Raw genomic sequence first — 25,339 nt, 5'->3', positions numbered from 1 at the left:
CCAGTTGTGCTGAAAGAGAATTTGCTTCCCAGTTTAGATTTCTTTTGGTATTTTTCGTGGCTGCAGGCACAATCACTCTATCGCGGTATTTTTAGAGGCAATTGACATGGTCACACAATTTTGTTAAAACAGGGATGCCACCTAGCTGAAACGGTTAAGTTAATTTTGGCGCTAAAAATTTAAATTTAATGAAGGCCAACAATATGTCAAAAATAACAAAATTTCTTAACTGTATTTAAACGGTTAAGGCAGTTAAGCTTGTTAGTTTGAATTTAAAATTTCAAAAGACAAACGTGAAATTCAAATTTAAATGCGAATAACTATATTTTCTCAACCACTTTGAATATCTCCGGGTAACAGCTCCCAGAACAGCTGCGTGCCTCTTGTTTTTCACTGCGCCTGCGCTGCTTTGGCGCCCAATAAAAATACGGGTTCCAATTCATTCAATTGCATAACAATACGCGAGGGAAAATAACGGTATCGTTATCGTGTGCCCACGCTCAGTCAGAAATTGACGTGCCTGCCCCAACGGTCGTGTGTGCGCGGTTCGCCCCCCGACGCTGCTTCCCGCGTTTTGTGGCTGAAGAAAAAGTCCAACTATCTGCGGATAACCATCATTTTATCCGCCAAAAAGCAGACCCCCCAACAATGGCCTATCAAATGGCTAAATAATTGATGGAATTAATATTATGCCCCGCCCACGTAACAGGAGCAAATCGAGTGGAGAACACTGCTCATCATAGCATCGCTCCAGGAATCTAGCCCGCCTCCCGAGAAAATCCTTAGTCCTTAAAGGAGGATTCGGTATCCAAAAATCTCGTGCGCGTCCCATGGCAGAAGTGAGTATTTTTATTGATTTTTTCCCGGGCCCGGGAGCTGGTATTTGTGGCCTAATCCGAGACTCGCGTGATTCGCATGGAATATTCAATTACACACACACACACAGACTCACACAGGACCCACACTTCGGCAAATGGCGCAGGCCTTTTTGGGTCACGAGGCTGCTGTGCGAGTGTGTGTGTGTATTTGTGTGTGTTGACATTGTCCTGGTCTCGTTTTCATTTTCCATTTCCTTTTCGCTTTCGCACGTGCTTTTTTTGGCCAGCACATACGTAACACATCGCATTTTGGCCCGCCGCATAAAGACGATCCATAATTCATGACGTTGGCTTTCGCTTTCAGCTGGCTAGCGAGGAAAGCTAGGGAAGCTAGGCAACCGAAACCGGAAACGAAAACGGCACCGAAACGGGAACCGGAAGTGGAACAACGATTAACCGAAACGATCGAAGGCATTAGCCAGGCATGGACACCGCTGCCGCCGCCGCCGCTGCAGTCGCCGTTGACCTGAAACCCGATCAGCAGCTCCTCGGCAGCTCCAGCTCCAGCTCCACAAAGTCAAGGATCGGCGGAGGAGGAAGCACTGGATGCGACTGTCTGGGCAGCACTGTGGAGACTATGTCGCTGACGCCGCCACCCACGCCGCCTTCGCGAGCCTCTGATAACCACATCGAACCAGGTGTTCCAAGTGCTCCACCAAATGGCCAGATTGAGACCCATCCCTTGAACGGCCTGAAGGCCAAGGAGCCGGCCGAAACAACAGCAACAGCTTCTACTGAACCCACTCAGTCGGATTTGCCCGCCACATCATCAACGTCTTCCGCCAAAGCTTCCACAAAGCCAACGTCAGCCTTGCTGGGATCGGTATCAGCATCTGGATCGGTATCTGCTTTAGTACTCCCAGCAACTGATCATCCACCAGCGGCAGCTTCTCCAGTGCCCAGCAGCAGCAGCAGTAGTTCCGCATCCGGTTCTGGAGAGAATGTGGTCCAGCTGCTGCCCTGGCAGGATATGCCCACGTATCTGCAGTTCAATCCCTACGTGCTCCGTGGATATAGACCCCTGCAGACCTTCAAGGGCTGCCTGCTCAGTCTGTTCTACTGGCACAACGAGACCATCAACATACTGACTCATGGTGAGTGCCACCTGCTCCTCTGTTCCGCTGCCACTTCCTCATCCCCGTCCTCTTCCTCTTCCGCCCACCTGTCACCATCGCTGGCTCACTTATCGACCCATCCGCGTCTCGCTGGTCGTAACAATCACGGTCAAAGCCAAGTGGAGGCACACGTAAATAGATTAGGTCGGCATTTCTAATGAACCTTGACTGAGGTTGGCTCGGTCGTGCATAAGAAAGTGGCCAACTATAGATAGCATTCACCCCCAAACGGAATATGGGTATTTCTTGACGATTTCCAATTAGTTTCCACTATTATTTTGAGGTTTTTAATACAGTTTTTATTTCTGGACAAATACCAAATAGCTTTCGGATTAAATATTCTGACGCCAAATTAAGTTCTTTTAAACACCATCTACGTATGTTGTGTCCAAAGAACCATTGATTCATTTTAATTATTTATGGCACGAAATCAAAATTAGATAGAACTTTCAAAGTCATTAATTACTCTCCACAAATATACATATATAAGATTCTGTGAATAAACATGCTCAAGGTTTATAAAAATAGTTAACCAAAACATTTAAAAAACATGTCATAACTTTATTTAATGATATCAAAACAATTATAAAACTAATTTGTATCAAAAAAAATTAAGTTCAAGTTTAAAAAGAGATTCTGGCTTCGCCCAGTTAGTAGAGCAAGCACTTCTCCGAGGGATTCATGGCGGATCCAGATGGACAGTTAAACTCTTTAGAAAACTCATCAAAGTTCGATAGAGATCCAATAACGCGGAACTTCCCTGGCATGTGCTGATCGGTTGAAACTTGAAGGGCCTTCACACTTGGATGTGCATCGTTGCACCAGATCTGAGCAAAGCTGATGAAGAAAAGCTGCTTGGCATTGTATCGCAGGTTGGGCAGGGTCTCCTTGGCCAGATCCTTCTCCATTTGGGACTCGTACCACTTCCGGTAGGCGGTGTAGGCCAGCCGCATTCCTCCATTATCCGCTATGTTCTCCGACTGCGAAGTGGACTCCTTGAGCTGGATCCCATCGTACACATACCTTCCATACTGCTTCGTAAAGCATTCCCGGCGTTTCAGAAAGTTATTACTGGACCTCTCGTCCCACCAATCGTTGGAGTTTCCTTTGGCATCGAACTTTCTTCCGCTGTCGTCGAACCCATGGATTAACTCATGGCCAATTAGCGAGGCCAAGGTGCCGAACATAACCGCATTGGGGTAGACATCCGACCAAATGTAGAAGGGTTGGAGTAGGGCCACCGGAACCTTGATGATGTTCTCTATAAGGATGTTGGCTGGAGTGTAACTGAGCTGGGAGCCCGCCTCAAATGGTTTTGCTGGTTTGTGAAGCATCTCGCGCATTTGTTTGGCTCCAAGAAGACTCGTCTGTCGCACATTCTCCACGTAGTCGGAGCTCTGCAGATTGAGATCCGCAAACTCTTCGGTGAAGTTATCCTCGGCATAGTTGTTCACCTCCAGGGTCATAGCCTGTAGCTTTGCGATAGCCAGATTCCGAGTGGGTCTCTCGATCCAATCCAGTGCTGAGCTAGACCGCAAAGTCTCGTTAAAAGTAGACTTTAATTGACGCCACATGTTCTCGATTTCTCTAGAGGATTTCTCATTATTGTAGCGGCGATAGAACATGTTGTCCAGGTTCTTGGCGAAGAACTTCTTGGTGAGATCCACACAGGCCTGTTTCTGCTTCGCCGGCTTGTCTGAGGGCGTCTCAACGAATTCCCAGATAAGGCGGAAGAATATGTAGTTGGCTACGGTGCGCTTGGGCGTACGCTTCATGACTTCAACCAGATTTTGCTGATAGCGTTTGTTGTACTCGTAGATCTGTTCGGTAATTGGCTCTCCCATGCTCACACTTAACACTCGCTTGATGTCCAAGGTGGGGGAGTACCGCTGGTGGACCTCGTCCACGGTAAGCAGCTCAGTCAGTTCACTCAGGTCCAGACCTTCGCTCTCGTCCACCAATCCTTGGGCCAGATCCACCTCGAAGTCGATCAGCTCCTTAGCCGTTTTCTTTGCCAGATCCACTTTCACTCCCAAAGATCGCTGCAGGGTGCGCTGGATATTAGCACGATACTTCTGACGGTAGGTGGCCGTTGAATTGTCCACGTACATGGAACGCGCCTCGAGCGGAAAGTCCTGCTGGCCCAGGTAAATCCGGTTTCGTTGGTTGCTGGCCAGGTCCTTGTTCACCTCTATACCAAGAACCGGAGTTATTCCATATCGGTAGGCCATGCGAGCGGTGGTTCCAAGCCAGTCGAAGTCCTCCTCCCTCCAGGAGGATCCCTCGAGCACCGGCATCGTTCCAAATTCGGCTATCAGTTGCTTCAACTTTTGGCTGTAAGTGGTGTTGAGCTCCTTGATCCGCAGGCAGGACTCGTAGAAGTGCTTCACCTGAACATCCTCCGGAGTGTCGTGGCTATCATGACCAGCGTTGAGCATTTTCAGTATCTTCCGGTTGAGCCCGTTGGTCAGGGTCTCGAAAACTCCCGTCGTGACCACCTGCATGCTCAAAGCCGAGTTGATGCGTTCATAGTTGCCACAGGAGAAGACGTAGAAGTCGCTGCACGGATCCGCCTTTTGGTCCATGAAGCTCTCAATCTCCGCAGCCTTGGCCTGCCGCAGCAGCTCCTTGATGTACGGGGTATCCTGGTTGAGATCATCCTCGCTGGTGGGGGCTGCTAGGGTCAGGGCACATAGGATGTTACCGAAAATGCAAATATAGAGCAAATGCATCGCGATGTACTCCGATGAAATTCCACCGATCGACTGTCGAGCCTCAGTTGATCTGATGAGTTCATCGCCATCCCATCACAGCTCGGCCGCTCCTCTGTTCTCGGAAAACAAAAGACGACCCTGGGGTTATCGCTGGCTCTCGGATCCACCGCTCCGCTAAAAACACTGAGGTTCAATTGCTCATTGCTGATTGCAAATTGCTTTCCCATTATTATATTATCTTCTGTTTTTTTTCTATATCAATTCGCTGATAGATTTAATATTCTAAGAGTTAGAAGTAATTCCCAGAAACGTGATCGAGAAACTGTTGGCTGTTATGCTAACTAGTATAAAGGTTCTGTTAGCAAAAATTCTATATTTTTTCACTCACGTGAATGAATGAAGTCATTAAAGTCAAGGTAGTTGATTATTCTGCCATGACTTCCAGTTGCAAAGTGCCTATTAAAACAACTCGTACAAAACCCGAAGCACAATTGAGTAACTGGCATAATAATCCCCACAATAGATGATGCTAAACGACCGCTTTCAATTATACAAAAAGTTTAGGTACTATAAAAGGTATTTTTATTATCAAACGAGGTCTTAAAGTATAACGTTTTTTCATCTAGATTTTAGTCCGAAGATATATAATGGATTGTCGCATAATCATATTTCATATTGTCTATACGCAAGTGAATTTTTGGTGATGTTTATTAGATAGATGTTATTACCAATTTGAAAGAGTATTTGAGTCTCCTAAAGCAGTTATAAAATTGGTATAGTCCTTAAAAGGATTGGATAAAGAAACCTGTCTAGTACAGTACGCACTTCTCTCTGGGATTCATGGGGGATCCGGATGGGCAGTTGAACTCCTTGGAAAACTCATCAAAGTTCGATAGAGGTCCAATAATTCGGAACTTTCCCGGCATATGCTGATCGACGGATACTTGAAGGGCCTTCACTTTTGGATGTACATCGTTGCACCAGATCTGAGCAAAGCTGATGAAGAACAACTGCTTGGCGGTGTATCTCAGATTGGGCAGGGTCTCGTTAGCCAGATCTTTCTCCATTTGGGACTCGTACCACTTCCGGTAGGCGGTGTAGGCCAGCCGCATTCCTCCGTTATCCGCAATGTTCTCCGATTGCGAAGTGGACTCCTTGAGCTGGATCCCATCGTACACATACCTTCCATACTGCTTCGTGAAGCATTCCCTGCGTTTCAAGAAGTTGTTACTGGACCTTTCGTCCCACCAATCATTTGAGTTTCCATTGGCATCAAACTTTCTTCCGTTGTCGTCAAATCCATGGATTAACTCATGCCCAATTAGGTATGCCAAAGTACCAAACATAATCGCATTGGGGTAGACATCCGACCAAATGTAGAAGGGCTGGAGCAGGGCAACCGGAACCTTGATTATATTCTCTATCAGGATGTTGGCTGGAGAGTAACTAAGCTTGGAGCCAAAATCAAATGGTTTTGCTGGTTTGTGAAGCATCTCGCGCATTTGTTTGGCTCCAAGAAGTCTTTTCTGTCGCACATTCTCCACGTAGTCGGAGCTCTGCAGATTGAGATCCGCAAACTCTTCGGTGATGTTATCCTCGGCATAGTTGTTCACCTTCATGGTCATGGCCTGTAGCTTAGCAATAGCCAGATTCCGTGTGGGTCTGTCAATCCAATCCAGAGCTTGACTGGATCGCAGAGTTTCCTTAAAGGTTGACTTTAGCTGACGCCACATATTCTCGATTTCTCTGGAGGTTTTCTCGTTATTGTAGCGGCGATAGAACATGTTGTCCAGATTCTTTGCGAAGAACTTAGTGGTGATATCAATACAGGCCTGTTTCTGCTTCTCCGGCTTGTCGGAAGGCGACTCAACAAATTGCCAGATAAGGCGGAAGAATATATAGTTGGCTACGGTGCGCTTGGGCGTACGCCCGATGACTTTAACCAGATTTTGCTGATAGAGTTTGTTGAACTCGTAGATCTCTTCCAAAATTGGCTCTCCCATGCTCACATTTAACAATCTCTTAATGTCTATGGTTGGGGAATACCTGTTATGCAATTCACCGACACTTAGTAGTTCAGCCAATTCATTAATTCCTTGGTCTGGAGAAGAAAGTCCTCGGGCCAGGTCCACCTCAAAGTCTAAAAGCTCCTTAGCCGTTTGTTTGGCGAGCTCCTCCTCGACGGCTAAAAATCGCTGTAAAATATTTTGGATAACATTAAGGTACTTCGTGCGATAGATAAGTGTTTCGTTGTTCAGATACATGGATCGCTCCTCAATCGGGAAGTCCTGCTCTCCTACGTAGATTCGATTCCTTTGGTTGCTGGCAATGTCTTTGAATACTTCCGCACCTATGATGATTGTTTTTCCATATTGATGGGCAATGCGTGCGATGGTTCCCAGCCAGTCGAAGTCCTCCTCCTGCCAGGAGGATCCCTCGAGCACCGGCATCGTTCCGAACTCGGCAATAAGTCGCTTCAGCTTTTCGGTGTATGTGGAGTTGAGCTCATTTATCCGCAGGCAGGACTCGTAGAAGTGCTTCACCTGAATATCCTCCGGAGTATCGTTGGTATCATAAGTATTGAGCATCTTAAGGACCTTTCGGTTGAGGCCGTTGTTCAGAGTTTCGAATATTCCTGTCGCTAACACCTGCATGCTCGAAGCGGAGTTGATTCGAGCATAGTTGCCACACGAAAAAGAATAGAAGTCTTGGCACGGATCGGCCTTTTGGTCCATGAAGCTTTCAATCTCGGCAGTCTTCGCCTGTCGCAGAAGCTCCCTGATGTAGGGTGTATCCTGGGTGAGATCGTCTTTTGTGGGGGCCGCTAAGGTCAAGGCTATTAGCACATGGCCAGTAATGAAAATGCGAAAAAATCGCATTCTTTTCTGTTTTGTTTCGTTTTAAAAATTGGACTAAACTAATCAGTTCATATGTTGCCGAAAAACCATTGGCCAGATCGGGCTTATCGAGACTCTCAACATAGTGGTGACAGAATAATCGTTATAAACCAATAAATGTTTGAAAAGTAGCTAGAACAAATAAACGAATAAACCTAAAAATAAAAGCGTAATAAAATTATTAAATTAATCTCAATCTTATAGTCTGATGATATTACTTGGCCTCTCGGCAATTAAAAAGCATGCCCAATAAAGCCATTAATTCGTCAATACTAATTACTAGCATTGTAAGCATTCCTCTCAGATATCGAACTATAACGTGAGCAGTATTTTAATCACGCACTCCCCTCTAACTTGGGGTATGGTTGTGGAACCTACGAGCGAACGGATGATAAGGTAGAGCTATGCCTCCGCTTCTTCTCTGCCTTACACTCAACTATGAATTTATTAAATTTTGATACAGTCCCCAACATTTTTAATTAATCTTTTGGAAACAAACTTATTATTTTACAAATAAACTTGAAGCTATTCTAATATATAATATTCATATATATACACCAGCAGTTGATTTAAATATAACGAAATATTATAAATTATTGAAAAAATTCTATATTTTCCATTCCGTCTTTATATAGTTTATGAGTTTTAAGATTGTGCAAATCATTTGAAGCCTGATTCAAATTTCAACTTACAATTTTTACATAAAGATTTTATCATATAAGGTCAGTTTTCCACAGTGTGTCTTAATCTCAATCTCAGTGGCAGAGAGTGGGTACGGAAGTGCGTCTCGTTGAGTTGCCCGTTCAGTCGCGTTCGTAGTGTTCGCCATGGAGAACTTAGGCATCGCATCGACTTTACTACTACTCCTACTGCTCCAGCTGGTGGGGAGTGGTCGAGGTCACCTGCTGCCCGGTCAGCCGGCCATTGACCTGCGCATCCAGGCCCAGGAGCAGCTGATCTCGCAGAACAATGATAGCCTCTATGTGCAGCGATTGATGAGGCTTTCCAAGTCCGCCGAGATGCGCAGCTATATGCAAATGGGCGTAGAGGCCTGCGACAATTTCTACGACTACAGCTGCGGAAATTGGCCACAGATCAATCCGGCCATTAAAGCCTATCCCAGGGAGACCAACTTGGAGCAGTTGCTGGTCAAGGCATATCGCCACAAGCAACAGAGATTAATGGAGCAGCCGGCGGATGAGGAAACGGATGAGGGGGCAGTACTCCGCCTTAAAGAGCTATACACCAGTTGCCTTCTCTACCGTCAAGCTCCAGATGATGTCTATCGCCAAGGTCTTCAAGAAATTGTGGCAGAATTTGGGCGCATGCCTGCCTTGAGTCTTCCTGGACAGGATTGGCCAGCCGAGGAGTTCGATTGGCAAGACACCGTGGCCAGGATCAAACGAAAGTACGGCTTTGATATTCTTCTGCTCTTCCAGTTGTCTGGGAATCGCATCTACGTGGGTCAGCCCAAGCAGATTCTACCGGAGCCTAACAGACAGGATGTGGCTGATGGCACAGCTTACCATTTGGAGCGGCACTTGGGCGTGGAGCCGGAGCTGGCCAAGACAACGGCCAAGGAAATAACAGACTTAGAACAAATGATTGCCAGGATTATGGTCAATCGTAGAGTTGGTGTGATGTCCCAAATACACACTCCAAATCCAAATGATACGTCCTACGATGATATTGTTAATATCACCCAATATGTGGAAACTGTCCTCGATCGGGAACTGGAAACCAATGAGACACTCTATGAACATGTTCCTAAATATCTGTCTGATTTAGTTGATGTTATAAACTCAACAAATCCCGACGTCCTGGCCAACTACATCTTCAACGAGCTCTTGAATCACTTTTACTATGAGAGGACGGGATCCCCTGTTGAGCAGTGTGTCAATCGGGTGAGAGATCTTTTTCCCGAGCTCCTGGATAACATGGTATTTCAACAGTATGGAAGTGCAGATACCCTAAGTGATATAGAGGCCCTCTGGCAGCAGATTCAGCTGAGTTTTCGAGGTGTGCTAGAAAACTCTACAGCCGACTGGTTGGTTCTGGAGACGCGGGAACAACTTCTGGAGCAGCTGAATACCACCAGCCTGGTGATCAATGGATATGCTGATGTTAACTTCACCCAGCGGTATGGGGATCTACAACTCAAGCCAAGGGATTATCTTCACAACCTGAGGATCATATTCAACCATCAGAGATTTAGTGTCAAGTTGAAGACACAGACCTCAGCCTCCTATGATCCTTTTGGGAAAAGAGTCCTGCTGCCGGTGGCCCTGCTCCAGCCGAACTTCCTGTGGTCCCGATATTATCCGAGAGCCGTTCGTTATGGTAGTCTGGGCACCCTGCTGGCCCACGAATTGGCCCACAGTCTGGAAGACGCCTCCAAGTGGGATGACAAATCCATTGCCGAGTATGCCAAGCGGAAGGCCTGCTTCAGGGAGCAATATGGACGGCTGCGTCTCAATGGACATTATTTGCCGCAGAGCGATCTGCAGGCGGAGAATATAGCCGATAATCTGGCGATACAGGTGGCCTACCATGCCTACAGAAGGTTTCTGGGGGAGTTGAGCCCATCATTCTTGGGCTCCGAATCACTGCCACACCTAAACCTCAGCTCAAGGAGACTGTTCTTTCTCAGCTTCAGTCAACTGTATTGCAATGATGCCAACGATGTTTTCCGGGATAAGCAATCCCTACTCCAGTTACGAACTCCCAATGCCCTCCGTGTGCTAGGAGCACTGTCCAACTTCAGAGCTTTTAAGAGAGACTTCAACTGCGGCAGCGGGAGCAGGATGACCACTCCACAGAAGTGCCAACTCTTCGCCGTTAACCTGGACTAAGAACCCCAGTTTACCATTATGAATTAAATACTAAAATAATAAATATAATCAATGAAATATTGGGAAATATTATAGTCTTTGAACTACCCCTTTTTCAATGGCAATGGTTGCAGAGATAAGGGGTATTTTCATTTATTTCAATCATGAAAAAAACAAAACATTCTTTATCAGGAGACTGTGTTCTCATGGAGAGGGCTTATGACACTTGCTTAATTTTTGACTAGCTGCCTGGAATTATTTCAAAAACTCATGGCAACCTAAATATTATTTAATATATAAATTAAAAACCATTCTTTTTTCTAGCTTGCTATGATATTTTTTTGAAGCAAGTTTTATGGGCCATTTTTGGTGGAGACTGAATGCTTCTACAAACTCTCACTTATAATGCTTTTTGTTGACATTTATTCCACACACTTATTCCATAGTAATTTGTTGATGTACTATGTGTATATATGCCAGAAAATTATATAAAAAATACCATAATATTCTTATAAAACCGCCTAGAAGAAAGAATCATGCTTATAGATGAACAACATCAAACTAAGGTTTAGCTAATTAAGTTTTATTTGAATTAATGGGATTAAACTCATTCAAAACAAACTAACAACGAATAAATTCCTGCGTTCAGTAGATGGCACACTTGTATTCCGGATCCATGGTCGCCGACTGGGAGCAGTTAAAGACCCAGGAGAACTCCTGGAAATTGGACAGTGGTCCGATCACCCGGTACTTGCTGGGTGCATGTGTATCGGACTGGGCCACCCTCGACTTGAAGAGTGACTGGACATCGTCGCACCACAACTGGGCGAATCCAAGGAAGAAAAGCTGGCGATTGTCGAAGGGCAGACCCTCCATGGTCTCTCGTTGACGCACTTCCTCCGTTTGCTGACGCAGCCAGATCTTATAGGCGGCATAGGCCAACTTGAGACCTCCATTGTCGGCTATATTCTCCGACTGCACCTTGGTCTCCGGCAGCTCTGATCCTCCATACTTGTACTGGTGGTACTGGGCCTGGAAACACTTGCGCCGCTCCTCGAACTCATAGCGCGACTTGGAGTCCCACCATGGAGCCAGGCTACCAGTGGCATCATACTTCATTCCATCATCGTCAAAGCCGTGGAGCATCTCGTGGGCGAGGAGATAGCCCAGAGTGGCGTACTTCAGCGCTTCCGGATATTGGTCACCCCAGAGGTAACGTGGCTGCAACAGGGCCACCGGAATTGTGATATTATTCTCCAGCATACTGTACGCTGGAGTGAAGCCAAGAACGTCCGTTGCATCCAGGGAGCGAGGGGGCTCATTAATCCTTGCCACCAATCTCTTGGCCCTTTCAATGTCCAGCTGCTGGACATTCGTTACGTAGTTAAGTCGATCGATAGACACCTCACCGAAGAGGTCTTCGAAATTCTCCGAGTCGTAGGAATTGATGTTCAGTTGCATTTGTTCTAGCTTCTCAACGGCCAACTGCCTTGTGGCATTCGATATCCAGTCCAGTTTGTCACCCATCAGATGCTGCCGAAAAATCCCCTTAATCTGTCCCCAGATTTTATGAACCTCCGCTTCTGTGTCCAAATTGCGATACCTCTGGTAGACCGCGTGCTCGGCCAGCTTGCCAAAGTAACTCTTTGTTTTTTCGGTGCACCACTTGGCCATCTCGCCGGGCTTAGCCTCCACCAGGAAGTCCTCAACCAGTTTCCACATTATATAGTTGGATTGTGCTGCTAGCGGTGTGCTGCGCATTGTGTGAAGAGCATTATCCAGATATTTCTCATCGTTAATGTACAGGAGCTCCGGAATATTCTCCTCACCGAGGACCAAACTTAGAAACTCGGTGAAGTTAAGTTGGTCACTGTACTTCTCTTCAAGATCGGCCAAAGAATACAGGGAAAGTGAATCTTCGAGAGATCCTCCGCTCGAGCCACCGGAGTTGAGGACTCTTTCGAGTTCAAGGAGCTGCTCAGCCGTGTGTTTCGCCACGGAGGGAGTTAGACCAAAGTAATGCTGCAGATCCTTGGAGGTGCTGGCTTCCTCGAGAAGATTTAAAACGACAACGCTATTCGGCTCGTCTTCTGGTGGACCTAAGTATACCCGGTTTATTGATGTATTTCGAACATCATGCAAAATACTCAGGCCCAAGATGATCTGCTTTCCGTATTTGTGCTGGATTTTGGCAACCGTTCTCCACCAACTGAAATCCGACGAGTTCAATTGGTGACCAGCCAAGGCTGGAAGTTCGCCGTACTCCCGGATGACGTTCTCCAAAGCCAGCTTGTAGTGGACATCATCGCGATGAACCAGGTTGCAGGACAAAAAGAAACGCTGCATTTTCTTCTCCAGTTCAGATTGAAGGTCGTTGGAACGCAGCAAACGCTGGAGGCGTCGGTCGAATCCCTTCGATATAAGTTGAAACGTGTCGGTCATCAGGTTGCCTAGCAGCTGGGCGGGATTATGACGATGCCAGTTGCCGCAGGCATGGGTGTAGAAGTCATCACACGGCGCTACCTCCGGCTTCATCATAATCTTAATATCTGCTACTTTGGCTTGCACTATGATTTTCTTGGCATACTCCGACGTCAGGTCGTCGGCAAAAGGATTTTCTGCATCTGGTGGTTTGGCCAAAATGGGAACCATTAACACCCACAAAAGGCAGAGCCACAAAACCCAACTCGCCATCATCTCGCGCTTAATTCAACTAATTTTCAATTGCTCCCGATCGGTGACGGCCACCTTATCAGCCGGTTTTGTTTTTACAATGTCCAGAGTGCTGGGGTAGGTCAACCTCTTATCTCCCCAGACACCGGCTCTTATACAATCTCTGCCCCTGACTCTTATAAAAATTCAAAGTTTCAAACAAATCCGCTTTGTGGTAATTTTTTCTTATCCAAAAAACCTTTTAATTGACTTGTGCTATTTAATCTTTGTTCATTGATTAATTATATCGACTGTATAACTGATATCCTTGGGTTTAAGCTACCCCTTTTAGAAAACAAAGATCAAGTTTACGATAAAAGATTTGGAATCTCTTATAACCTCACCACTTTCATGTTTATATATATATATTCGTTATAACTATGAATTTACGCTCAATCTATAGAACATCGATTGTACATATATGTATATGTACTTAATTATAGACCCGTCAAACAAACATTACGTTTCTGGTTGAGTGGGTATATTGTTGAATGGGTATAATTATATACTGGAAACAGAGTTCTGTTGATCTGGATAAGTCGATCTCAATTCTAGTTCTCTTAGTTATTATTTTATTTTCATCAGCTCCTCTTAGTTTTACATGAACCCCTACATATACATTTTTTACATTAAGGTCATAATTCCAAAAGTTCTCCCACTTAAATCGTATTACCCTTACTATTTCAGCCATACCCATCTTCTACATCCTGGCCATTGTGCCCGGCCTGATGCCCTGGGATAGTGGCTACAAGTTTCTGTCCTTCTGCCATGTCTTCGGATCGGTGGCTCCCTGGTGCGGCAGCTTCGTCTACCACCTGTTCATGAACATCGAGAAGGGCGAGAACGTCTACTACACGCTGCTCAAGTTGGACATGGTCGGCATCTGGGTGAGCCAGAGCTTCGGTGAGTACGATCGCGATGATTATGTATATTGTCTATGTTTGAGCCCCAATGAAAAGCAAGTGCTGCTTGGAAGCGAAACCATTTATTAGACATATATATACGCTCTTGAGATACAAGGGAAATCTCAATACATTTTGCATTTGCGTGAGGGATTCATCCGGGTTGTGTTACTACACTGGAAGGCCTCGGCGAAGTCTGGAGAACTTGTCATCATGGCGAACCCCCGGGACTCATGCGGCGGATGGGCACTGTGGTAGACAACCGAATATCGTCTGTCATCCCATATATCCGAGCACATGGACTGGGCCAATCCGAGGAAGAAGAGCTGCTTCGGCGACTGGGACATATGGGGTAGGGTCTCCGCATCCTCGCTCTTCAATTGCTCCAACCACTTGCTGTATGCCGATTGAGCAATGCGAATACCCAAATTGTCTGCTATATTCTCACCTTGCGATTCCCACTTTGGCAACGCTATGCCGTCGTACTCCATCTTACCGAACTGTTCTGCCAGGCATTTCTTATTCAATTCGAAGCTCATTTTGGTCTGCCTGCTCCATGTGTCGTTTAGGTTTCCCTTGCTGTCGAAGAGTCGACTCGTATCGTCGAATCCATGGGCAATCTCGTGACTAAGGACGAAACCCAGAGTGCCGTACTTGAGGGCAGCCGGATAAACGTCGTCCCAGAGATAGCGATGCTGCATAAAGCTGGTAGGAAGCACCACCAGATTGTTTTCCGACACGTAAAGTGGAGAATCGATCACGCCATCATAGTAGTAGTTAGTGCTCCTGGACTCCCGCATCAGATCCCTACGGAGATTCTTGCCCTGTACCTCCAACAGTCGCTGAACATTGCCATAGTAATCGGCGGAGCTGACCACCAGTTCGCCATACTGTTCCTCGAAGTTAACCGCCTGATCGCCCGCTATCTCGAAGGACATAACCTTGAGCTTTTCCAGCAGCTCCTCACGCGTGTGTTCCTCCAGCCATGTGAGATCGGGCGAACTCAGGATCTCCTGGAAGGAAGTCTTCAGTTCCACCCAAAGACTCCTCAACTCGTTGGCTATGTGGGGACTTTGCTGCTGCAGTGAATGGTACACCATCTGATCCACCACATCGGGAAATAGATCAGTGATCTTCTCCGCACAGATCTCCTCCTGACGTCCCTCATCCTGATCGATCTCAAAGTCGTCTAGGAGAGTGGACAGCATATAGTTGGCCAGCACATGATTAGGAGTGGCCAATAGGATCTTGTTCACCTGTATAAGGTAATTGGGCACTGACTCGTACACCGGCAGATTGTAATCGTGACCCAACCAGATGTTTACAAAGCGAGTCAGGTTGAGAATCGGTCCGTAGGTATCGCTCATGTTGGACAACATGGTCAGGGTGTTCTTCAGTCGAGGATCACGATCTGTTCCGGGTTCAGGAACGTAGCGGGTTAGTTCCAAATCCACATCATATACCTCCCAAGCACTTTCTTCAGCTCGCTCCTCCGGAACACCCAGGAGAGTCATCAGCCTCTGCTTAAACAACATATACTTGATAAACGAACGCCTATTACTCAGGTCGTCTCTCTGACCCAGGTATAGGCGATTTATCTGGGAGTTGGCAAAATCCGAAGCCACTTGGACACCCAGAAAAGTCCTCTTACCGTAGCGTCGCAGTAGCTGGGCCATCATCTCTAGAGGATCGAATTCGATAGGGTTCCAATCCTCGCCCTGCACAGCCGGCATGCCACCGAACTCCCTCAAGACACTCAGTAGATGAGATCGCTGTTTCATCCGCAAGGCCGTTGTGTTCAGGCAGGATTCATAGAAGTACTTAACCCTCACCTCCATTGGACGATCTGTGCTGATTCGGGGCTCCTTAAGCAGCTGCCTCACCCGACGTAGGTAGTGGGCAAACAGGAGCTGGCCCATACTGGTATCCTTCTGCTCGGTGGCTGCATTAATCACTGCATAGTTGCCACAGGCGTGTGTGTAGAAATCATCACAGGGACTCACATTGGTGTCCATAAAGGAGCGCATCTCCGCAGACTTGGCGATGCGCATGATCTGTTGACCCAGTGGCGTGGTTAGCTCCTTGAAAACGCCGCCCGACGAACCTTGGATGACCAAGGTGATTAGAAAGATTAGGCAAGCGGAAGCTGTGAGATGTCCCTCCATCGTGTTTGAGCTATGATTTCTGACTGAGGAGCCGCCTTATCGGTGGCCAGATTAAGTGTGCTAACTGTCTCTTCCGCTCTCCGTTTTTTTTTTGTTTTTTTCAGGTGCTCTTCCCCTGGTGACAGCCACCACTCTGTGCTTCCCACCCGTGCTCAAGTGGCTGATCATTGTCTCCTACTGTGTGCTCTCGCTGTGGGGCCTCTATAAGGTAAGGATTGGGATCTAGTTTAACTTCTAATGATATCTATAATCCCTGTAATCCCCAATAGGCTCTGACTGCCAGCTCACCCTGGCAGCGTCGCTTGTGCTTCGCCCTGCCCTTCGGAATGCGCTCCATACTGACCTTCCTGCGCATCCGTGGAATGGTGGGCGGCAGCCACATGGCCCTTTCCCATGTCTACCTGCAGGTGCGTATGTCCAGGCTTTCCAATTGACTAACTGCTATTTTCTATAACTAAACGTTTTTGGCTGGCCTCTCTCGGTGCGCATAGGTTGAAGTTGTAAGTCACATTTTCATACATATGTACATTCGAGTAAATGGACAGAGCCGCTACACAATTTTACTGGCGGTCATTACACACGAAATCCCACTGTCATAATAGATCTTCTTATATTTTTATTTAACCCTCTGTTCTAGGACGGCGTCTCCATACTGGGCGGTGCCATTGGAGCGATGCGAATCCCAGAGAAGTGGTTCCCCGGAGTGGTGGACTTCTATCTGAACTCCCACAACATAATGCACGTACTGGTCGTGGTGGCAGTCTACTCCATGCACAAGGTGGGTTTAATAGCTATATATAAATAATATAGTACAAGTTCTTTTAGCTATAATGATAAAGAAAGAAAAGTGGTTAGGGTCAGATCTTGCAATCTGTTCTTATAACTTCAATACAACTTACTCAATTGACCCGACAACTATATACCTCAATTCATTTTCTAAATGATACACCGAAAACGACATATGACTAATTTTTTGAAGTCAAAAATACCACTTTTTCGTGTAATTTTATGGGTCTAAAAGTATGCAGTTAATAAGGATAGTTGATATTTGTTTTTTATTTTATTTAATCAAAACAAATCTTAATTGTAACTAGAGATTTCTTTTAAGTAAGCTATACCCTAAAACTGGAAATGGGCATCACCCTTCTAGTAGATTATGCACTTCTTGCTGGGATTCATGGCGGATCCGGCTGGGCAGTTGAACTCTTTAGAAAACTCATCAAAGTTCGATAGAGATCCAATAATTCGAAACTTCCCCGGCATATGCTGATTGACGGATACTTGAAGGGCCTTCATTTTTGGATCTACATCGTTGCACCAGATCTGAGCAAAGCTGATAAAGAACAGCTGCTTGGCGGAGTACTTCAAATTGGGCAGGGTCTCCTTGGCCAGATCCTTCTCCACCTTGGACTTGTACCATTTCTGGTAGGCGGTGTAGGCCAACCGGATTCCTCCATTATCCGCTATGTTTTCCGATTGCAAAGGGGACTCCTTGAGCTGGATCCCATCGTAAACATACCTTCCATACTGCTTCGTGAAGCATTCCCTGCGTTTAAAGAAGTTGTTACTGGACCTTTCGTCCCACCAATCGTTTGAGTTTCCTTTGGCATCAAACCCTATTCCGCTGTCGTCGAATCCATGGATTAATTCATGTCCAATTAGCGATGCCAAAGTGCCGAACATAACCGCATTGGGGTAGACATCCGACCAAATGTAGAATGGTTGCAGCAGGGCGACCGGAATCTTGATTGAGTTTTCTATTAGGATAGCTGTGGGGCTGTAACTCAACTGGGAGCCCGCGTCAAAGGGCTTTCCCGGCTTGTGGAGCATCTCTCGCTTTTGTTTTGCAACAAGACTTCTGATTTGTCGCACATTCTCAACGAGGTCGCGTTTTTGAAAATTAAGATTCGCAAACTCTTCGGTGAAGTTATAATCGGCATAATGGTTGATCTCGAGAGTCATGGCCTCCAACTTGGCGATGGCCAGATTCCGAGTGGTCCTCTCGACCCAATCCAGTGATGAACTGGAGCGCAGAACTTCAATAAAGGTTGACTTTAATTGGCGCCACGTGTTCTCGATTTCTTTGGAGGATTTGTGGTTCTTGTAACGGCGGTAGATCATGTTGTCCAGATTCTTGAAAAAGAATTTTTTGGTGAGATTTAAGCAGACTTTTTCTTGCTTCTCCGGCTTCTCGGTAGGAGCCTCTACGAATTCCCAGATAAGGCGAAAAAATATATAGTTGGCTATAGTGCGCTTGGGCGTACGCTTGAGAACTTTGAATAAATTTTCTTGATAGCGTTTGTCCAGCCCATAAATTCGGTCGGAGACTCTCTCTCCCAAACTTATAAATATCAATTGATCGATGTCCAAGGTGGGGGAATACTTCTTTTGCATTTCAGCAACAGTAAGTAGTTCGGGCAAATCATTATGACCTTGTCCAGGAGTAGGAAGTCCTTGTGCCAGGTCCGCCTCAAAGTCGAGCAGCTCCCTAGCCGTTTGTTTTGCCAGCTTCATTTCCACACCCAATGATCGCTGCAAGTTGTGTTGGATATTTATACGATAATTCTGACGGTAGATTGCCGTGGCATTGTCCACGTACATGGAACACGTATTAAGCGGAAATCTTTGCGTCTCTAAGTAAATGCGGTTCCTTTGGTTATTGCCGAAGTCTTTGTTTACTTTCACATTAATGAATGAGCTTATTCCGTATTTATGGGCAATGTTAGCGGATGTTTCCAGCCAGTCGAAGTCCTCCTCATTCCAGGAGGATCCCTCGAGGATCGGCATCGTTCCAAACTCAGCTATAAGTTCTTTCATCTTTGTGGTGTAGGTGGAGCTGAGCTCCTTGAACCGAAGGCAGGATTCAAAGAAGTGTTTAACCTGTCTATCTTCCGGAGTGTCCTGGGTATCATGTGCCATGTGGAGCGTCTTTAGGATCTTGCGTTCGAGGCCCTTTTGGAGAGTTTTGAACAGTTCAGTCGAGGGCACACCCAAGACTGAAGCTGGGTTGATGCGAGCATAGTTGCCACACGAAAAAGTATAGAAATCGGTGCACGGATCGGCCTCTTGGTCCATGAAACTCTCAATTTCGGCAGTCTTTGCCTGTCGCAACAGTTCCCTGATGTAGGGGGTGTTCTGATAGAGATCATCTTCGGTGGTTGAGGCTACTGCCATGAATAGGGCACAAAAAACATGTCCTATAAGGAAAATATATAGGAGTCCCATCACACTGTATTTCGTTTGAGTTCCAATGACCAACTGCCTTAAAAAATGTATTTCATAAACATATTTTTCAAACAAACTAACATCGAGAAATGAGTAATAGCTTTGCTTATCTGCTTTATCGAAAAAAACTCGAATAATGAAATAATAATGAATAAGAAACTACAACATTTTGAAAACAAATTGTATAAGAATTAGTCACATAAATATTTCTCACAAGTAAACAAACATGTTCGAAAGCCTTCGAAATGAAAATTTCATTCATGATACTTTTAAAAATCCACATAAAAAGTGAAGGATGTTATGGTTTTGCAATGATTTTAAGTGAATTTCAAAGATAAAAGCAGTGAGCTGTATGGATAATAATAGTTTAAATAGTAACATCCTTGGATCTCTTTGTACTTTAGGCCACCATCAAGGACTTCGAGTGGATGTCGACGCAGACCTGTCACACGGCCGCCAACGTCACCGAGCAGGCTCTGGGGCACGTGGAGCTATGACCCGCTTATTGGCTGCTGCCGCTGGTGCTGCTGCCCTTGCCTTGGATAATCCTGGCCAGGCGGCGTGCCCGGACGCACCTGATCCGCGCCCTGATCGCACCCATCGCCTGGCGGCGGAGGCGAGCCCAAATCCCCGGGTGAGACTAGATATGAGGCGATGGCGGTAACGGTGGCTATGGCTATGATGAACTCTACTTGAATATACCGTGTATAAGAGAGCGCCGATGCTGTTGCAGTAACAATATACATATGTATATCTAGTTGTAGGTATAGGCCATACATATATGAACTGTATGGGTGTATTTACATATAGTACATACTTCGACTGTGGTATTAAGCATTAAGGTTATATAATTACTGAGACGAGACGAACGACAGGATGGCAGGATGTTTCGGAACCAAGTCTTCGGATTTTCACGCTAAACTCTTGAGTATACAGTTGCGATATGGCTGGGGAATGGCTAATAGTTAATGAGTAATGAATAATGAGTAATTGTAATGATGATTTGAATGATGTTGATACACATGTACCTCATTGTGCTTACGACAACACATCTTATTTTCAAATACTCGTACGTATAACTTTGTACCTCGTCGAAAATTCTACAATAAGAACACCTATAAGCTAATCTCTTCCTAGTTGAACTTTTTAGATATGCAAATTGTTAATTTTGGCAAGCTAGTGGTAGTGTAAGCCTAGTAAAAGCTCCAATCTGTGCATAGTTGTGAACGAAACACGAAACACGAAACTCAGTTGATACTGTTGTGTGGCAGTAGTTAGAAAACCCAGTATTCAAGTTGGACAAGTGTGAAAACCAATACAATCTTCTGGCTAAGTCGCTACTGCAACGAATCACGTACATACATACGTAGTAGAGTTTGATATGAATTGGGTTTATATCATTTATGTCAATTGATTGCGCAATATTAACCTCAAGTATTTATTGAGCTCCCCGAGTATTGAATATTATTAGAAACACCGCAATATTTATGTATTACGAGATTACGAGTACGAGTACCCTAGGTGTTAAGCATTATTAGGGCAGGGTATACAAATACAACCAAAAACAAACTTAACTATACGATAGAACTCTTTCGAACGTCGGTCTATTTTAATCCTAGCAATGCGAACAATTATGAGTAATGCGTTTTAGTAGTGTCAATAATTTACACCACCCCCTCCCCTCGAACGAAAGAGAGAGAGCGAGAGCAAATCTAACAAGTGAAACGTAAGCTAACAAACGAATTCAAACAAACAAACAAAGCAATAATTATAGGCAGACTCAATGCTTTAAGTTTAAAGTTGCTGCTAGAAATAAGTGACAATTATACGAGTAATGTAAAATGATTTTCTGAGAAGGTTAATAAACATTAAAAGTGTATTTAATGAGCAAATGAAAGCGCTTGTAACGTCTTTAAATTTGGATCGGGAAATCCCCTTGGAATTTATTACCGCCAGGTGGCATTTGGCATATCTGGTTCAAGTTAAGCCCCCAAATTTAAAATATTATTAAAAAGGACGAAATCATCGTTTTATTTATTTATACTTTATTAAATTCTTTAGTAAATTCTTATATTCGCGCCATGCATTTTTATAGACAATATGTTTTATAATTTCCTTTCGTAATTGTCAATGTTTATTCGAGTTGTTGACTAGTTGTATTTTATGATTAGTTTTTAGTTTTTAAATACGAGTTAAACGCTTTTGATTGATTCGCGTTTTGAAGTGTATTCAGATACATACATGTATGAAGACTCTATATAAATATGTTTATTTTTAAAAATTTACAAAAATGGAAAACTTATTTGATTCGTTATGAAGCTAGTAGCACTTTAAAATTCCTAATTGCTTTTCGCATATATATGTAATAGTCGAGTGTATATATGTCAATTTTTGTGTATACGGCTATGTTCTTCGTTAAAGTAAAAACTGCATTGCACATTTTGTCGGTGTCCTGCTTGGTTTTCAGTGTATATATTTTGCGTAGTTCGTTTTTGATTAGCGTTCTGTGTTTTGGTTTTAGTATTTGATATTCTCGTTCTTTATAAAAATGTATTCATCTTTATTCTCTTAAATAAATATTCTTAGTAACTTTAGCGACAATTCCCGTATAAATATAAATGTAAATGTAAAATAAAATTAATATTAAAATTAATAAAATTGTATAGCAACCTATCATTACAACATTTGTTTATATTGCGCTTTGGACTTGCAGCAAAAATTTGGCACCAAAAATAATTAGAGTAAAAGTAGTTCAAAACGAACGTGGGGGGTTCTATGGAGAGCATTTCTAAAAACATAGGTAAACAATAAGGTTAAAAAACTAAGCGAAATTCAATCTCACTCTCTGTGGGTCGCAAAGACTCCCCCACTTGGACTATATAGATATATCTTTTAGCGCTGCGCGTAGGAGAAATCCGTCTGAGCATGTGCATCCTGACTGCCTTGGGGGAGATGGTAGATGGGACTCTGCTGGTGATGATGATGCTGGCAGCCGGATACCCGTTCCACTTGAAAGCCATCGGTCTGCCGCTCCAGTGTGGAGAACCTCGAGGAGAGCAGCCTGGGGCCGAGTTGGTCCTGCTGATCCTGTACCACCGAGAAACTCAGCCCACAGGAGCAGTGCTCGATGTGGGGCTGTGGGGTTGTCAATCCCGGCATGGCATGCACTTGGGCCTGCTCTGTGATGATTGTGGGTGGTGGCGATGGCGAGGACAGACAGTCCTGGCAGTAGTGAGGTGTGGCCGGCATCTGCTGATGATGGAACTGACTGACTGGTGGTGGAGGAGGCGGTGGTGGCGGTGTCATCGAGTGGGTCGACGAACTGGATTCGGTGGATTCCGAAGCCGTATCCGTGGCCGTGCTGTCCGAGGTCGATGTGGATGAGGATGGCTTGTGTGGCTGATGAGGCTGATCGGGTGGATGATGGCAGCGACATATTGTAACTCAAAAAGTGCCGCCATCGTGCTGATGACTAGATGAGGATGAGGCGATTGCAGATACCGGAAGTGGTAGTGGTGCCTCAACAGCAGCAGCTGCAACAGGCGGTTGTGGAAGAGTAGCTAGCCCCAGGCCATTGACCTGGTGCTGCAGCACGCTATAACCATCGCCATCTCCATTCTGCTGCTGCTGATTATGGTGACTGTTTGTGGAATGATTTTGATTCTGACTGTTATGAAGTTGTGTGGTGTGCGCTTGTGTGCTGGGATGCGGTGAGTGGGCCTCATCGTCTGCAATGCTGACCCCATTGCTCGACACGGCCAAGGATTTGGGCGGAATGGGCGGCGGTGGCACTGGGAAATCCTCGACATCGAACGAACTCGCCGAACTCTCCCGTTGTGTGATATTCATCGAAGCGGTGGCGTTGTAATCCAAACTACCATTACTGCTGATGCGACAGTGCTCCCGATGCTGCACTGTGATGGCCGAAATCGATGAGGAGTCCTCGCTCAGGTTGTTGAGATTCATGTGGTTCAGTTCCCTGGAGCTGGTCGTCGAGATGCCTGAGTCCCGGAAGTCATTGGGGGCAAAACAGACGCTGAGGTGACCTCCGCTTCCGTCCTGAAAGTTCGGGGGCAGCGAGTGTGGTTGCTGATCAGCCTCCGGATCGTCGTAGCTGATGTCCACGACGGAGTACTTCTGGCCATGCTGCTGCTGCTGCTGCGAGTGACGACGACCCACCGAATCGGCGGTGCCAAAGTCGTTGAATATCATCGGATTCGAAGCCCTCTTGTCGGGTGTAATACCCCTCGGTGGCAACGGTGGCGCGTTGGGGGAGTTCACTGTCGGCTGACGCTTGGGCGGAACTTCGGGGCTATCAATGGATCCATTGCCCATAAAGTTCTGCGACCGTGGTCGATTTGGTACTGGTGGAGCTGCAGCATCCTCCAGGGGAATACTGAGACTCTCTTTGCTCAGCGTTTGATAGGAGCTGAGTGGATCGACGGGCCGTAGAGTGTCTCCCGGTCTCGTGTAGATCTCGTCCAGATCATATACATAGTTGGAGTGGGAGTTGGCACTCAAGCTGGTGGAAGCTGTTGCCTGGGCCACTCGCTGCTCCGTGGGCAACGGTGGCAGCGGAGTGTTTACAATGCTCTCCGAATGCTGCCGTTTCAGCCTACCCATGCCGGATAAACTCTGCTTTAGCTGGGAAAAGCGCTCCAGGAGGCGATTGTGCAGCGGTTGGACACCACTGGGCGCCAACTGGCCATGCAGCTCCAGAGCCTGCTCCAGAATCTGAATCTGCTCTAGGATCAGCACCTTTAGTCTCTGCACATTCGCCTGCTGGCCAGCACCCTGAGGCGATTTGAGGAACTGCTCGGAGAAGAAGGCCTCCTGGTACTTGCTTATGCCGCCCATGACATTGGCATCGATTGTGCCCTGCAGACGCATCGAGAAGGGATTAATATTCCTCTTCGGATCACGTTTGTACTGCACAATCAACTCGGATAGTTCCTTGCCAGCATTGCTGATGATCTCGCAGGCGTCCTCATGAGTAATTGTAATGATGATTTGAATGATGTTGATACACATGTACCTCATTGTGCTTACGACAACACATCTTATTTTCAAATACTCGTACGTATAACTTTGTACCTCGTCGAAAATTCTACAATAAGAACACCTATAAGCTAATCTCTTCCTAGTTGAACTTTTTAGATATGCAAATTGTTAATTTTGGCAAGCTAGTGGTAGTGTAAGCCTAGTAAAAGCTCCAATCTGTGCATAGTTGTGAACGAAACACGAAACACGAAACTCAGTTGATACTGTTGTGTGGCAGTAGTTAGAAAACCCAGTATTCAAGTTGGACAAGTGTGAAAACCAATACAATCTTCTGGCTAAGTCGCTACTGCAACGAATCACGTACATACATACGTAGTAGAGTTTGATATGAATTGGGTTTATATCATTTATGTCAATTGATTGCGCAATATTAACCTCAAGTATTTATTGAGCTCCCCGAGTATTGAATATTATTAGAAACACCGCAATATTTATGTATTACGAGATTACGAGTACGAGTACCCTAGGTGTTAAGCATTATTAGGGCAGGGTATACAAATACAACCAAAAACAAACTTAACTATACGATAGAACTCTTTCGAACGTCGGTCTATTTTAATCCTAGCAATGCGAACAATTATGAGTAATGCGTTTTAGTAGTGTCAATAATTTACACCACCCCCTCCCCTCGAACGAAAGAGAGAGAGCGAGAGCAAATCTAACAAGTGAAACGTAAGCTAACAAACGAATTCAAACAAACAAACAAAGCAATAATTATAGGCAGACTCAATGCTTTAAGTTTAAAGTTGCTGCTAGAAATAAGTGACAATTATACGAGTAATGTAAAATGATTTTCTGAGAAGGTTAATAAACATTAAAAGTGTATTTAATGAGCAAAT

At 45.4% G+C, this 25,339-nt stretch overlaps 7 protein-coding genes across 8 annotated transcripts; 2 read left to right on the top strand and 5 right to left on the bottom strand.

The window, feature by feature from the left end:
- The first annotated feature begins 491 nt into the window (after window positions 1–491).
- LOC108007632 (progestin and adipoQ receptor family member 4) lies at window positions 492–21,336 on the top strand. Of its 2 annotated transcripts, XM_065865558.2 has the most exons (7): window positions 492–839; window positions 1,183–1,972; window positions 13,835–14,050; window positions 16,319–16,422; window positions 16,484–16,621; window positions 16,852–16,992; window positions 19,844–21,336. In XM_065865558.2, the coding sequence occupies exons 2-7, from the start codon at window positions 1,303–1,305 to the stop codon at window positions 19,934–19,936; spliced, it is 1,362 nt and encodes a 453-aa protein (XP_065721630.2). In that variant the 5' UTR covers window positions 492–839; window positions 1,183–1,302; the 3' UTR covers window positions 19,937–21,336. The 2 variants fall into 2 exon arrangements, 1 of the variants encoding a protein (XP_065721630.2); XR_011604485.1 differs by lacking the exon at window positions 19,844–21,336 and having other exon boundaries at window positions 16,484–16,714.
- LOC108007300 (neprilysin-4) lies at window positions 2,534–4,775 on the bottom strand. Its single transcript, XM_036817687.3, has one exon. It carries the CDS (start codon window positions 4,723–4,725, stop codon window positions 2,644–2,646), a length of 2,082 nt encoding a protein of 693 aa, XP_036673582.3. The 5' UTR covers window positions 4,726–4,775; the 3' UTR covers window positions 2,534–2,643.
- Window positions 5,284–7,713, bottom strand: LOC108007600 (neprilysin-4-like). The gene has a single exon (XM_036817592.3). The coding sequence runs from the start codon at window positions 7,584–7,586 to the stop codon at window positions 5,517–5,519; it is 2,070 nt and encodes a 689-aa protein (XP_036673487.3). The 5' UTR covers window positions 7,587–7,713; the 3' UTR covers window positions 5,284–5,516.
- Window positions 8,397–10,523, top strand: Nepl19 (Neprilysin-like 19). Its single transcript, XM_017070945.4, has one exon. The coding sequence runs from the start codon at window positions 8,432–8,434 to the stop codon at window positions 10,454–10,456; it is 2,025 nt and encodes a 674-aa protein (XP_016926434.4). The 5' UTR covers window positions 8,397–8,431; the 3' UTR covers window positions 10,457–10,523.
- Window positions 10,998–13,156, bottom strand: Nepl18 (Neprilysin-like 18). Its single transcript, XM_036817591.3, has one exon. It carries the CDS (start codon window positions 13,130–13,132, stop codon window positions 11,081–11,083), a length of 2,052 nt encoding a protein of 683 aa, XP_036673486.3. The 5' UTR covers window positions 13,133–13,156; the 3' UTR covers window positions 10,998–11,080.
- Nepl17 (Neprilysin-like 17) lies at window positions 14,163–16,255 on the bottom strand. The gene has a single exon (XM_017071338.4). The coding sequence runs from the start codon at window positions 16,212–16,214 to the stop codon at window positions 14,175–14,177; it is 2,040 nt and encodes a 679-aa protein (XP_016926827.4). The 5' UTR covers window positions 16,215–16,255; the 3' UTR covers window positions 14,163–14,174.
- Window positions 17,319–19,501, bottom strand: LOC118877716 (neprilysin-4-like). Its single transcript, XM_065865556.2, has one exon. It carries the CDS (start codon window positions 19,437–19,439, stop codon window positions 17,361–17,363), a length of 2,079 nt encoding a protein of 692 aa, XP_065721628.2. The 5' UTR covers window positions 19,440–19,501; the 3' UTR covers window positions 17,319–17,360.
- Window positions 21,337–25,339: the final 4,003 nt, after the last annotated feature.

The sequence above is a fragment of the Drosophila suzukii genome, chromosome 3, assembly GCF_043229965.1.
Source record: "Drosophila suzukii chromosome 3, CBGP_Dsuzu_IsoJpt1.0, whole genome shotgun sequence".
In the NCBI taxonomy this organism is placed as follows: Eukaryota; Metazoa; Arthropoda; class Insecta; order Diptera; family Drosophilidae; genus Drosophila; species Drosophila suzukii.
This window is presented reverse-complemented; position numbering and strand designations above follow the sequence as displayed.

Bases quoted from the DNA above. Each gene is read 5' to 3' on its own strand.
- Nepl19 (XM_017070945.4), top strand. From the start codon at position 8,432: ATGGAGAACTTAGGCATCGCATCGACTTTACTACTACTCCTACTGCTC.
- LOC118877716 (XM_065865556.2), bottom strand. From the start codon at position 19,439: ATGGGACTCCTATATATTTTCCTTATAGGACATGTTTTTTGTGCCCTA.
- LOC108007600 (XM_036817592.3), bottom strand. From the start codon at position 7,586: ATGCGATTTTTTCGCATTTTCATTACTGGCCATGTGCTAATAGCCTTG.
- Nepl18 (XM_036817591.3), bottom strand. From the start codon at position 13,132: ATGATGGCGAGTTGGGTTTTGTGGCTCTGCCTTTTGTGGGTGTTAATG.
- LOC108007632 (XM_065865558.2), top strand. From the start codon at position 1,303: ATGGACACCGCTGCCGCCGCCGCCGCTGCAGTCGCCGTTGACCTGAAA. The intron at 16,622-16,851 runs GTGCGTATGTCC...CCTCTGTTCTAG, and splicing joins TTTCCCATGTCTACCTGCAG to GACGGCGTCTCCATACTGGG. The intron at 16,993-19,843 runs GTGGGTTTAATA...TTTGTACTTTAG, and splicing joins CAGTCTACTCCATGCACAAG to GCCACCATCAAGGACTTCGA.
- Nepl17 (XM_017071338.4), bottom strand. From the start codon at position 16,214: ATGGAGGGACATCTCACAGCTTCCGCTTGCCTAATCTTTCTAATCACC.
- LOC108007300 (XM_036817687.3), bottom strand. From the start codon at position 4,725: ATGCATTTGCTCTATATTTGCATTTTCGGTAACATCCTATGTGCCCTG.